At 35.4% G+C, this 13,969-nt stretch overlaps 1 protein-coding gene across 4 annotated transcripts in view; it reads left to right on the forward strand.

The window, feature by feature from the left end:
* Positions 1-13,969, forward strand: part of LOC111504603 (voltage-dependent T-type calcium channel subunit alpha-1G) — a 639,024-nt gene that overhangs the window by 542,473 nt on the left and 82,582 nt on the right. For 3 of the 4 annotated variants that reach the window (XM_074179901.1, XM_074179899.1, XM_074179902.1), the window contains exons 7-11: positions 645-927; positions 4,198-4,290; positions 5,639-5,995; positions 10,546-10,713; positions 10,845-11,034. In XM_074179901.1, the coding sequence (XP_074036002.1) occupies positions 645-927; positions 4,198-4,290; positions 5,639-5,995; positions 10,546-10,713; positions 10,845-11,034 (1,091 nt within the window). The remainder of the gene's footprint in view (positions 1-644; positions 928-4,197; positions 4,291-5,638; positions 5,996-10,545; positions 10,714-10,844; positions 11,035-13,969) is intronic. The other variant, XM_074179900.1, reaches the window with a different exon arrangement.

Below are 13,969 nucleotides of genomic sequence, written 5' to 3' on the forward strand. Positions count from 1 at the left end.
TAAGAAAAATCATCCAACTACATAATACATAATATTCTCCTTCATTCATTACCTTTCTAGAAGGAAATAAATTATTTTTGCACAAATCCTCAATTCATGAACGAATAAAGTTATTGAATCCATCCTGCAGAACCAGTTTTTGAATATATGCAAGATAACCATAAGTTCTATTGATTCAAATTTGTATTGTTTTTGGTTTATCGCTATAAAACTTCAGATAGAATAACTGACTTCGTTTTCAAGTTCAAAGTGGTGAATGCGTATTAAAAATTCAACCTTATTATTTTCATATTATTGCTTAGCGCATATGCCCTCTGCCTCTTTTCATATTTCACTCATTCACGATACACTACACCTAAACAAAGCTAAAACACTTACTTTTGTAAATATACTAACCTACTGGATTCATTCGAAGTAAAAGTAAGAGAAATTCAATTTCGTTCAAGAACTTCGAATGGAATCAAAATGAAAAATAACTTTGTACTATTAGTGACCAAAATGTTGGAACGCGATTTTCTTAACGAATGATAAAAATATATCCAGCATGTAAAACAGTAACAATGATCAAATCGCTTTCCATCACCAGCATCTCTACTAACATATCGCTTTCTTCACCTTCTCTGAGCTTTTTCTGAATATTACAGTGAAATAGGATACTTCTACAAACCTGTGGAAACGGATTACATCTGTAGCAGAAACAACAACTCGGGCATGCATTTCTGCACAAATCTTCCTCCATTCAAGAATGGCTCGCAACCGTGTAACCTTACAGTAGAAGAGAAAAATCTTCCTCAGTATCGGGATGATGATAAATATTGCATCAATTGGCATCAGTATTATACGCTGTGTTCGGATAGGAATCAAAATCCATTTCAAGATACCATTTCTTTCGATAATATTGGCTTAGCGTGGATAGCAATTTTTCTGGTAAGTTTGTTTTCTGCATGCCTAAAAATTTGTAAATGTGTCGATCCCTATCATATTTATTGATTTATTTATTATACTGTAGTTGCCCGCGGCTTCGCCCGCGTAGAATAGGGTTTGTCACATTAAGTTCCGGGTGAGATCATTTTAAACAAATAGTTACAATATTTTTTAATAACTCAAAACTTCAGGTTTCCAACTTTAAAACTGATAAAATTTTCCCCCTTGAGGGTGGAAATTCCTGATTCCCTTTCTTGATGCTTATTTACGCTATACAAAGAACCTACCTGCATATTTCAAGATTCTAGGTTCAGTAACTTCGGCTGTACGTTAATATAAGAGTGTCAGTCAATCAAAAGGTACCCACTTATACAATATTACAATATTGAATGGCATCAGCAAAAAAACTGAAAGGATTAGAATGACATACTGTCGCAACTCAGTATTCGCTTGGCTATTAACGAGAGGATTTTTATTTGCTGTTTCACCCATTCATTCATTCATCCAAATAATGATAGAACTCATTTGAAACTTAATTAAATATTTATTTTGAAGAAACAGAAAAAATAAACTCACACTCAAATGTTAATAAAAATAATACATTAAAACAATCAAAAACTTACATTATACTGCCACCCAGCAGGATCGAAGAGAAGGAGATGTGCTGCATTGCTGATGATTAATCGATACTCAAATGAATACTGAATACTGTGTGTTTAATGATCTTGACCCCCCTCAATATTTATAAAGAATTATACGCTGACATTGCAACTTTGATCCGGTCACTGTACTAAGGTAAAATGCTCAGTACGCAATTTGTGCAAAGTTTGCGTATCTGGAGATTGTTTTATATTCTATATCCTGTGATCGGATCAATTTCGATGTCTATGGACTTGAAATATTGAAAGATGGAATTCTGAATACTGAGTGTTCTTGTGTTAAAATATTGAAGTAAGGTTGGAATATCTTTCAATTGATGTATTTGCTTAAATGAATCTGAATTATTTCATGATTATTTTCTATATGGTAATCCTACTCCTACTAATATCATAAATGCGTTTGTGAACGCATTCAAATGTAAGTAGGTATTTAGATAGATCATGACCTGGAATTACACATAAAGAGGGTAACGCGGGTAAAACAGCAGGGAACAGCTAGTATTGTATAAGTGGGTACTTATTGATTAACCGACACTCTTATATTAACATACAGTCGAAGTTTCTGAACCTAGAATCTCTTTGTCAGAGAATAGAGTCGGACGAAATTATTCTTAGTAATTTTCGATTTAAAAAACCAACAGTGTGACATCACTTACCGTCGAAAAAGCACTTTCAACTTTTTTTCCAATTGAAAAGGGGAGTCTTGTGATATTTCCTCTGAAATGTATCTTAATTCACTATATAATGACTTTCATTTCGCAACTCCACCACTCTACGTCAGATTTTTTGAAATGAAACATATTTTGTGATAGATAAACGTTAATTTCAAGGTCATGAATGATAGCATTTAATTTCGACCTCGTTATCATTTACTCACCTTGAACATTAAAAATTAATTTGAACAGATATTTAAAATGTCTCTTTGATCCCCCTCACAGTAAAATAGTCTATTTACGAACTCATTTCAAATCTTTTGAAATGTTTTTGGGGTAATTCAGCCTCTAAGTTCCCGTATTGGCATTAGTTGCATAACATAGGTTTCGATTTGATATAGACTCATAGAAAAAAATCGGGAGGATTCAAATTCGGTGTACAAGCAGGCTATTCGAAAGGACCGCGCCTACCAATCCAACTCCTGTGTTTGTCTGATCCAATCAATCCCTTACAGACCTGAAAAGATGTTAGGACGCACCATCTTGTTGAAAACAACTGGATTCTCGAATCCATCTTGATTGTTGACCACAATTCGAATTAAATGGATTTGGAAGAATTTCCAAATGTAAATAACCAGTCAGATTTTCCCCCAGGAATATGGGGCCAACAATATGATTTTCCAATATTCCTGCCCAAAAATATGTGGGTTCATGTCTGACCAATATAATAATAATAGGTCTTTATTCCCATAATGATACAATAAATATGTGTGAACATTTACTGAAACGAGAAAGGCTGAAGATCATCATTCTGATGATTGATATTTTCGTTGTGCATCATTGAAATAAATATTTTAAAGCAGTTTAGCTTTGCGATCAAACGCTCGGGCACAAAGCTGCATTTTTCTGTCAGAGTCGTAGTCAAATAATTCAAGTTACATGTTCAGTTTATAGGAGTGAAACTTATATCTTCTGAGGTATTTCTTGACGGTGGTTGTTAAAACATCATTCTCACGAGCAACTGTTGTCGTGGACTGCAGGGACTGTTTCTTATCCAAGATAGACTTCCTTCCAGCTCCTCTAACTCTAGGTACACTTCTAGTTGTAATTAAAAACTTGCAAGCTATTCCCCGAGATATTTTCGACGGATCGCATTATCAGGAAATCTTCCGGTGAACACCCTTCCTACCTCATCAAAATAATAGCCAGCCTCGGCGTAAATAAAGATTGCTTCTGTTTTTCTCTCTAAAGTTCTACCGCGAACCATTTTTGAAAATATTAACGAAATTAAATGAAGTAAATTCTCAGTATCAAGCTGTCAAAGTAACATAGTTCGTATCCTCATCTACATAGTTGATCACAAAAAATCCTGAATTGGGTTGAAGACAGAAATGCACTTTTTGTCGAATACTTTGATTCAACACATTACAAACTTTGTGTAACCTGTGATAACTTACTTTGGAGCTGTTTCAATCATCCTTTCGATGCAAAGTTAGTTAAAATATCATTTTACCTAGTCTCAAATTCATACATCAATAACTTTGTAACCGGTTATCCAGGTTCAAAACAGTAGAGGTCGTTGGCTATTCATACAAATTTCGTTCAACTTTGATATCTTGCCCCGTTCAAAAGAGGAGGGGGGATATTTACGACCGCACTATATTTCAAAATCTATAGAAAGAACGGTCAAAGTTATTTGAGCCAATGGACATACAGAAGGGCCCCGTTAATCCGGAGAGGCAAAAACAGGACACTTTCCGGATTTGTTGCTACTTTCGATATTCACAATAAAGCAATATTCATCTAAATTTTATCAAAATATTTTCTGATAAACGTTTTTGTACTTCAAATTTTTTTTTCAACAAAACTCTGAATATAATCATAAGTGGTTACAAATGAATCACGTTATATATTTCTAGAAATGAAAATATAGTATAAAGTGTATTCTTTTTTTTTTTCAGGTAATATCTTTAGAAGGTTGGACTGAAATTATGTATTATGTTCAAGATGGTCACAGCTTTTGGGACTGGATTTATTTCGTTCTTCTAATAGTGGTAAGAAGAAGTAATATTGTGCAAAATAGATCCATTCGGATACTTTCACATAAGCTTGGCTAAAATCAACCAATGTAAATCAAGGTGTAAATAACAATTTGAAATTTGTTCTACAGCTTGACATAATTGTTGTTGTCTTCAAAAAGTGGGCGATTTTACAGCAACTCCATTGAAACTAGAATAATTCTAAAATATTCCATATAGTTTTTGAGGTTTCAACTCAAAAAATCTTTGAAAAAATGTGAATCTGTATTTTGTGAATTTCAAAATCTTATTCAATAGATATGTATATTCTCACGTTTGCTAATAACCAGAACAGGAAAATAACCATACTGACTTCAATTTAAGAGCCACCGGTAGACAGCTGTTTCAGTCTATTGGGCATCGTCAGTACCGGGCAGGCGGTCCTCGATTGAAGACAAAATGTGAATAACCAAGAAAAGTACTTGATAAAAATAACTGCGTAAACACCAATAGGTGGTTCCGCTTATATCTCGTTTGCGACTTTGTAGGTACGTGTGGCAGATACCCAACGGAAAAAACAACAACTAACCCAGCTAATGCCGCACAGAGAATTGAAGTAAGTCGCAAGTTATTTCATGGTGGGAAGTAACTTGCGACGAATCTTCCAAGTCGAAGACATTACACAGGTACCTGATGATTCTACTTCAACTCTCTGTGCGGCATTAGCTAGGTTAGTTGGTGTTTTTTTCCGTTGGGTATCTGTCACACGTACCTACGAAGTCGTAGGTCTGCATGAGAGGAAAGGGGCAACCTTTAGCATGTCGTAATGCACCTCTCCGGATATTTTGACGGGTGACGGGTGACGGGTGGTCAAACAACGCGAAACTGGTCTGCAAGTGTGTTCCAATAATTGAAAATCTATTGCGGCAGTTGTATCGTCAACAGCATACACAGGAATAACTTCAGTGAAGAAACCTATACTAACACCTATCGGATATAATCCAATGCCCTTCGTGGTATTATCCAGAGGATTAATGGTTTTCTGATAGGTGTCAGTCCATTAACCTACAGTGTAGGAAGTTGAGACTGGCCTGAACGAATTGTTCCTTCAGATGATGTTTGAAATGCCGTGTTATTTTTTCAAATATGCGGAAAACGTTTCAGTATCATTTTTCACTGTAGAAACGCTTCATTCTAATAACGTTATATAATGTTGGAATCGCTAGATCTACGTGTAATTGGGGATTATCGGATATGAAACCGATTATTACTAATGGAGGTGGGTGATAGTGCTAATAATAACAATCCTGAATCCTAAAAAGAATGTGTTCAACTATAAAAATTTCTATTTTATCAGTTTTCTAATTGAAAATGTTCCTTTCAGATCGGTTCTTTTTTCATGATCAATCTCTGCTTGGTCGTCATAGCAACCCAGTTCTCGGAAACAAAAAAGCGTGAAATGGAGAGAATGCGTCTAGAAAGAGCCAGATTTCAAAGTAGCAGCACTTTGGCTTCTTCCACAAATAATAGTGAACCGAATAGTTGCTATGCCGAAATTGTGAAGTACATCGCACATCTATGGAGGAGGTCAAAACGGAGACTTTTAAAGAAGATCCGGCTCTATAGGGTGAGGAGAGAGCAGAGGAGGGACAAGAAAATGCTTGCGGGAGAGACTATAAGACTTAACTATGCGAGGAGGCATCATCCTAGTTGTCCTAAGATGAGGCGAAATGTAAGTAATGTAAGTTGAAACACTGCAACAATAAGTAGCTAATTATTTTCAAAAAATATCATATTTATAGATATCTCTCTAGAGATATGTTCTTTCAAAAAGTGGTGGAGGCAGCTAAAGTTCGTTCAAGGTCGAATCCTTGAATTTTTTAAATAGCCTCGTGAATCAATGAAGGTCGTTCAAACACTACCTCAAAGTCACCTTCTCTGCCATGTTCAAGGTCGTTCAAGGTCAAACTTGAAACACTTCCTCAAAGTCACCTTGGCTCGCTCGTGCGACGTAGCATCTGTATTTAACACGCGGATGATGTTTCTATATTTGATATTGGAAATTCCATGGTATGGGGAAAATGATAGATTTAAAACTTAGAAGTAGACAAATGAGCCAATCGAAAAAAATATATAACCAAAATGTTTGCTGGTGAGAAAATAAAACGGGAATAACTTTTGAGAAAAGTAAAAATACTAATCTTCAAAGAGGATGACAAGACAATAATTCAAATAAAGTTAATCACGGAATTTGAATGTTTGGTGACATGGATATGATGTAGGTCGTTATATTGTATGGAAAAATATAATGCGTGGTGATCCATTATTTGATGTTTTGTTGATGAGCTGAGTGTTCCATCACTCCCAACTTGCCCATTGAGTTTTAATGGTCTTTTGGTATCTCCAATGCATAACTCATATTACTTATTTCATCCGGTATACTTATTTTGCATTTGAATTGTCCGAAAATGTCCGCAATTTTGGGATTCCTTATTCATCCAGAAATGTAGTTGAGGTGTTGCAAAACGGTGTCCACTGAAGAAATGACAGAGGAACTCCAAGTTAAACTCAATGAGCTGTCTGTCGCATTTACAGATTGGTGCCTCAAAAACAATACTAAATTCCTTGGTACCTATGTTGATAGTAACATGACTCAGTCAGCTATGAGTCAGGTCAGAAAGAAAGTGAACTGTGGTTATTACGTTATACGGCAACTTTCATCCACACAGTACTGATCAGCTTTTGAATGTTCATTATGCTGTAATTTATTCTCACATCTCATACAATATCGCTGTATGGGGTTGCTCCACATCTATAAATAACATTTTTGTTGGCCAAAAGTGGGTATTGCGTTTGATTTATAAATTAGATGCTAGGGAATATTGTAGACCGGTACATAGGAAGACGTGAAAGTTGCTATTGCGTTTTTATTCAACTCAGTCAACCAATTTCCAGGGCCGTAATTTAAAAAGGAATAATCCACACAATTATAATCGAATATTACCGAAAAATTCCGAAATATAAAATTGAATTGAATTTTTCAGTATGAAGAGAACGTCTACGATCCAAAAACTACAACAAAAAATACAGGTCCGTATTTAAAAATTCAAAAATGGGGGTGGCCCAAGTCAGATAACACCCTGTATAAAAGATTCATGGATATATTCTGAGAGCTCACATCAAGTGCCAGTAGCAAAATGTGAACAGACTTTCAATATGTATGCGAATAAAGAAGATATAGGCAAAAAAATAATTTGGGATTTTTTGGTTTTTCCTGTATATCTCGAGAATCAAAAGAGCAATGTTCGATTTCTTTACATCATTGAATAGGTCTCTAAAATACGCAACTTTGTCATAATTTAACCGACACTCTATCTCTTATCGTTTACGAGATCCGCATGTACAGAAACGAATTTGAATAGCCCTGTATAAAGACATAAAAATGAACTCATACAAAAAAACTCACAGAGAAAGGAGTTCGGAAATGTCGAATCATATTAAGACTGAATAACATAAAATCAGGAAATTTATAGCCAGGGTCTACTACAGAGACTCAAAGATATGTCAGTGGAGATTTTTCAGCTAGATTTTCACTGGATTTGTTCGAATTTTCATGTATTCCTCTGTTTATAAATTTGATCTTGTTGAAATGTTATACAAAAAAAACTACTGAGATTAATTCCTTCATCTCTTCTGCAACAGTTTTCGAAAAATATATCTTTGGTTCTTCTGTGTTCACCGAAATGTTTTTCATTGTTTCATATATATTCTTGGCCGAATTGAAAAACTCTTCAAGTTCCTTTCGCAAAAAACTCAATCCGTCTAGGGCCACCGGGCCTTGATTGTTCTGCACTCACTTCAATTGAACACTTCAATTGGCCGTAAAACTAACTGAAAGCAAGTTATATTTTTCTAACTATTTATCTGGTCGTTACTAGCAACTCACAAGCTGATATTATTATGTATAAGTTTGCGCTAGTCAAGCCCTATCCCCCGAAGCCCTGATACATTCAAGAGGACTTGCCAGCATCCACTCCTCCCACCATTTGGTGAGTGATCATTGGGTCCAAGAATCATGTGCCCTGAGTAAGCACAGTGAGCTAAAACTGACAGCCTTCTGCATTTGTCCGGCAAAGACGTCTGCTTCAGTGCGGCAAGCCAGCATTATTTTGAGATTCGAGAGTAGGAAGGACAGTCATTCAAACAGACCAGTGCACACTCGAGTAACTATGTCCGAATTGAACGACGACAGGAGGGTTTATGAGTCTGTGGCTTTGGTGTGTTGCGAAGTAATAATTCTGTTTGTGAATTCAAGCTTGAGAGGAGTCAATATTAATGAGTGTTTATATTGAAAACTTACTAAGTACATGAGATACTAACCCAACCTAACAAATGGCAGAATTCAAAATCTGCACATGATAAATCAACCATCCAATCATCCATTAAAAATCTTCCATCGGCTAGGCAAGACTGGGTCAGATTTTGTCATTCAGTCATAATAGCAGGGGAGCCCACGATGCAAAATGGGGATTTACTCGAGACATGTTAGGTTGCAAAGCTTAAATGATAAGAAGAAAAAAATGTTATATAATATATACCTCTTCAGCGGTGGGGGAAGCGGCTATAGATTTACAAATATGTAAAAAAATACTGTTGCATGGACATACTCGAGCGCGTCAGATATTGATAGCATCAATGTCCTACATATTTTTAATAATGTTGGTATGTTAATCTGATCGTTTGCATGATGTGGGTGGTTGTACGTTAAAAGTGCAAAGAAAAAAAATTTAATCGAGCGCATCAGAATTTCTAAGGGGGTGTTGAGTGCAACAAAAAAAAACTTTCATTCAATAATCTGACGACTTCGATCTGACGCAAACTCGCAGCCATTATTATAATGTGCAAAAAAAATTCGCCATTTTGAAATACTCAAGCGCATCAGATTAAGATATATATGGTTCATCTTTATGTTTTAGACGTGCTGTTTCATAATCTGACGATTATCTAGAGGAATTCGCTTATTCTAACAAAAACCATATTTTTTTTATTTTTTTTAATTCATTGAACTCAATCAATTGAAAAGCTCAGGAAATAGCATGCAAATGAATAAGTGTATGTTTTTCAAGTGGAATACTTGTATTTATAAGAAAATAATTTTTTTTAAATGCTCAAAAAATTTAATTTTTCATAATCAGTTGATTTATTAATGCAGAAAAGAGAAATGAAACTTTTTATGTTTTTATCACTTTTATTTGTAACTAACGTTACTGTAGTTTCGTCCTATAAAGACATTTTCAAACTCATATATTATAAATAGAAAGTTTAATTTATCTTTTTCCATTATGATTTCCTACCACGTAGTAACGGCTATATCATCAATTAATTGATTAATTAATCATCATCTTCATCACGAACGAGTCTCTGTGATCAGAATTCAGAGTGGGGACGGAGTGGAGAGTAATAGATAGAGAAAAAGTGAATAGAGAATAGAGGAATAGAAACTCGGAGAGGGAAATATAGGTATCACACAGCCGCACGCATTAAAATTTATCGACAAATTTTTGTTATTTCGGCTTGGGGAAATCGTCAGATTATATATTTTTCGTTATCCTTGAATTATTTCCTTCAAAATAAAAAAAAATTGCTACGCTCGAGAATGTCGAATTGACATTATTTTTTTACAACTTTGCTGCCCTCTCCTTTATTTACGTCACTCTCAAATTGTTAAATTACTGGAATATTAACTTTTTAGCAGGTAATTAACTCACCCTAATTAATCTGATGCGCTCGATAATTTCTGATGATCATTTTTTTTACTAATCTGATCCTTTTTCCCTCACAGGCGGCCTTATATATGGGGCTCATATTTGGTGGAGATACTTAACCGGGTACAAGGTATCCCCCTGTATATTAATCTGCCGCGCTTTAGTAAATCCCGAAATCCCCCCTTGGGCTCCCTTATTATAAGTAGTACTTTTGTGTTAGATATTTATTATGCCAGTTCTGAGTATGTTTTAGTTATGAGTTGTTGGATATCGAATAAAATTTGAGTAATGTAATTTTTCAAAAAAAAATCATTGAGAATATGAGGGTTGAAATATTTGCAGATCACCGAATGTCTCATTTTTCTAAGGAACAAAAATTCAGGTGATATAATTATCAGTTTGCTGAATGTAATTTTGTAAAATATTTTCCCAGCCACAATCCAAACTTGAAAATCAAGCTTATACATGGTCTATTCTTGAAATTATCTTGGTAATACACCACACTTTCATTACACTTGACTTTCAGCAAACAAGTGTGCCAAGTACGAGAGCCGTATCCAGGACAAGCTCTATCCTCAGCGAAAATATTACAAGAAATGATGATGTTATCGAATTATCGGTCGTTCCAAAAAGACCGGGTCTTCTAAGAGTGCCATCAATATCTAATCAAGATATTGCTAATTTTAATAATGACGTAAGTTTTTTTTTATTTGAAAAATTACAACCGTTTGGATTTCTTGAGGCTTTTTATTGACTTTTACTCCATTTCAAAGACCAATTGTAGTGAAATACATTGTAAATAATATAAAAATCACAATTTTACAGAGTCCTACCAATCTCCTATCACCGCCATCAGTTCCTAATAATAGAAGAAGGTCTTCAGTTATGTTCAGCGACATGTTGGTATCTCATGGTCAGAACAACTCCCCTCCAACAACGTCTTCAAATTTATTATCTACCAATACAAACATCGATAAGAAGAATGTTTGTTCTAGTGAAAAAACAACTCAAGCAGGTAAGATTTATATTATTGTCATCGGATATTTGCACAAAGCTATATATTGATAATTCAAATCGATTTTATTGGGAAATGGTGTTGAGTTGTTCGCAAATGAATATTCAACACAACTCCAGAGATTCAGTCTCTTATCCTTTCTACATCGCATGACATCTGGTCGTACAACTTCAACATAACATCGTCGATGTCTCTTATTTTTCATCTAACTTCTACTTGGACTTCACGGAATCCTTTTCGGACTTTTGAAGTTAATTTTTGAGTACCTCTTTCCAAATTTCTTTTCGAATAATAGCTTGATCCGGATAAAGATCGATCAAGGAACACAAGAACACCTACTGATACCCCATTTCATTGTAGATGTTCATTCTTTTATTCATCTCACAGTATTCCCACCAATTACTCCTCTGTTTTCACCAAATTCTATAGGAAGTGGAAAGTGTGTCTTATAAATGGATACAAAAATGTATACTACCCTACAAACTGAAAGTATTCCACGTGTGATTAGATTAACCACTTATTTGGCCGTTTCGAGTTTCTTCGATGATTAGGAAAATTAAGGTCTAAAAAACTAGTGGTGTAGATTTAACTTATTTAAAAAATAATAGAACCAAAATTTGTTGCTTTTTTGTTGCTACAACGTTAATTTTGTTGCTCGAACCGATCGCGAAAAATCGACAACAGTTCTAATTTTCTGTTAAGATAGCGTGAAACTGACTAAAATTTCAATTCATGGATCAAAGAAATGAAGGTGAATTTGTTGCTATTTTGTTACTGTAAGATGCTACAAAAAAAAATTCAAAATAATTCCATTTTCAAATTAGAGAGCGTTCACGATAGCTCAACTCTCAACTTTTTTGTCATGGAACTTGAATTAATATTTGTTGCTCCCCACAAAACACACTGACTGAGTGCAGAAAGTCAACAACAAAATTAAAACCGGAAGTCGAAAGAGTTCAGAGATTGGTATACCGACAAACCGGTCTCTCCAGCTTAACTCTCGATTTTTTTGGTTTGTAACTTTAATTAACAGTTTTTGCTCCTCATGAATTGGACTAACTGGGTGCAGAAAACCAGCAACAATATTGAATCTGAAAGTCGAAAGAGTTTGAGAACTGGTAAACCAACAATCCGGCCACGCTACCTTAACTTTCAGGTATACTTTGGTATACTTTGCATAATAATTGGGTTGCTGCTCGAAAAATGAACTGACTTGAATATAAAGAGTCAGCAACAAAATTGATACCAGACGTCAAAAGAATTTGGAGACTGGTATACCTACAAACCGGCCAGGCTAGCTTAACTCTCTATGTTTTGTTCACAAATCTTGAATTAATATATATTTTCTCCTCATGAAACGCACTGACTAAGTACAGAAAGTCAACAACAAAATTAAAGCCAAAGTTCGAAGAGTTTGGAGACTGGTATACCGACAAATCGACCTCTCGATTTTTTTGTCTTTGTTGGTTTACCAGTTTCCAAACTCTTTTGACTTTCGGTTTCAATTTTGTTGCAGACTCTCTGCACTCAGTCAGTGCGTTTTATGAGGACCAAAACATATTAATTCAATTTTTAAGAGTTGAGCTAGCGTTACCGGTGTCTAGGTATATCGATCTCCGAACTCTTTTCGACTTTCAGTTTTGATTTTATTGCTGACTATGCACTCAGTCAGTGCGTTTCATGAGGAGCAACAAATTATTATGGAATGTTTTTTATGAGAAAAAAATTGAGCTAGCGTGGTCGTTTTGTAAGTTTACAAGTCTCGAATTTATTCCGACCTCTGGTTTTGATTTGTTGCTGACTCTCTGCACACGGTGAGTGAGTTTCATGAAGAGCAACAAATATTTTTTCAATTTTCATACTGAAAGATCGAGATCAAAGCTAGCGTGGCCCGATCGTAGAGAAACCGATATCTGAACTCTTCCGACTTCCGTTTTCTATTTTGTTGCTGACTCTCTGCACTCAGTCAGTGCGTTTTATGAGAAGTAACAATGTATTATAGTATGTGTTTTATGAAAAATCGAGAGTGAAGCTAGCCTGGCCCGTTAGTAGATATACCAACCTCTGAACTCTTCCGACTTCCGATTTCTATTTTGTTGCTGACTCTCTGCACTCAGTCTGTGCGTTTTATGAGGAGCAGCAATGTATTATAAAATGTGTTTTATGAAAAATCGAGAGTGAAGCTAGCCTGGCCCGTTAGTAGATATACCAACCTCTGAACTCTTCCGACTTCCGATTTCTATTTTGTTGCTGACTCTCTGCACTCAGTCTGTGCGTTTTATGAGGAGCAGCAATGTATTATAAAATGTGTTTTATGAAAAATCGAGAGTGAAGCTAGCCTGGCCCGTTAGTAGATATACCAACCTCTGAACTCTTCCGACTTCCGATTTCTATTTTGTTGCTGACTCTCTGCACTCAGTCTGTGCGTTTTATGAGGTGCAGCAATGTATTATAAAATGTGTTTTATGAAAAATCGAGAGTGAAGCTAGCCTGGCCCGTTAGTAGATATACCAACCTCTGAACTCTTCCGACTTCCGATTTCTATTTTGTTGCTGACTCTCTGCACTCAGTCTGTGCGTTTTATGAGGAGCAGCAATGTATTATAAAATGTGTTTTATGAAAAATCGAGAGTGAAGCTAGCCTGGCCCGTTAGTAGATATACCAACCTCTGAACTCTTCCGACTTTCGATTTCTATTTTGATGCTGACTCTCTGCACTCAGTCTGTGCGTTTTATGATAAGTAACAATGTATTATAGAATGTGTTTTATGAAAAAATCGAAAGTTGAGCTAGCGTGGCCGGTTTGTAGGTTTATCAGTCTCCAACATCTTCCGACCTCCGGTTTTAATTTTGTTGCTGACTCTCTGCACACGGTCAGTGAGTTTTATGAGGAGCAACAAACATTTTTCAATTTCTATACTGGAAGATAGAGAGTT

Source organism: Leptinotarsa decemlineata, unplaced genomic scaffold (assembly GCF_025532065.1).
Source record: "Leptinotarsa decemlineata unplaced genomic scaffold, Ldec_3_MD MMD2_tig00026282_RagTag_RagTag, whole genome shotgun sequence".
NCBI lineage: Eukaryota > Metazoa > Arthropoda > Insecta > Coleoptera > Chrysomelidae > Leptinotarsa > Leptinotarsa decemlineata.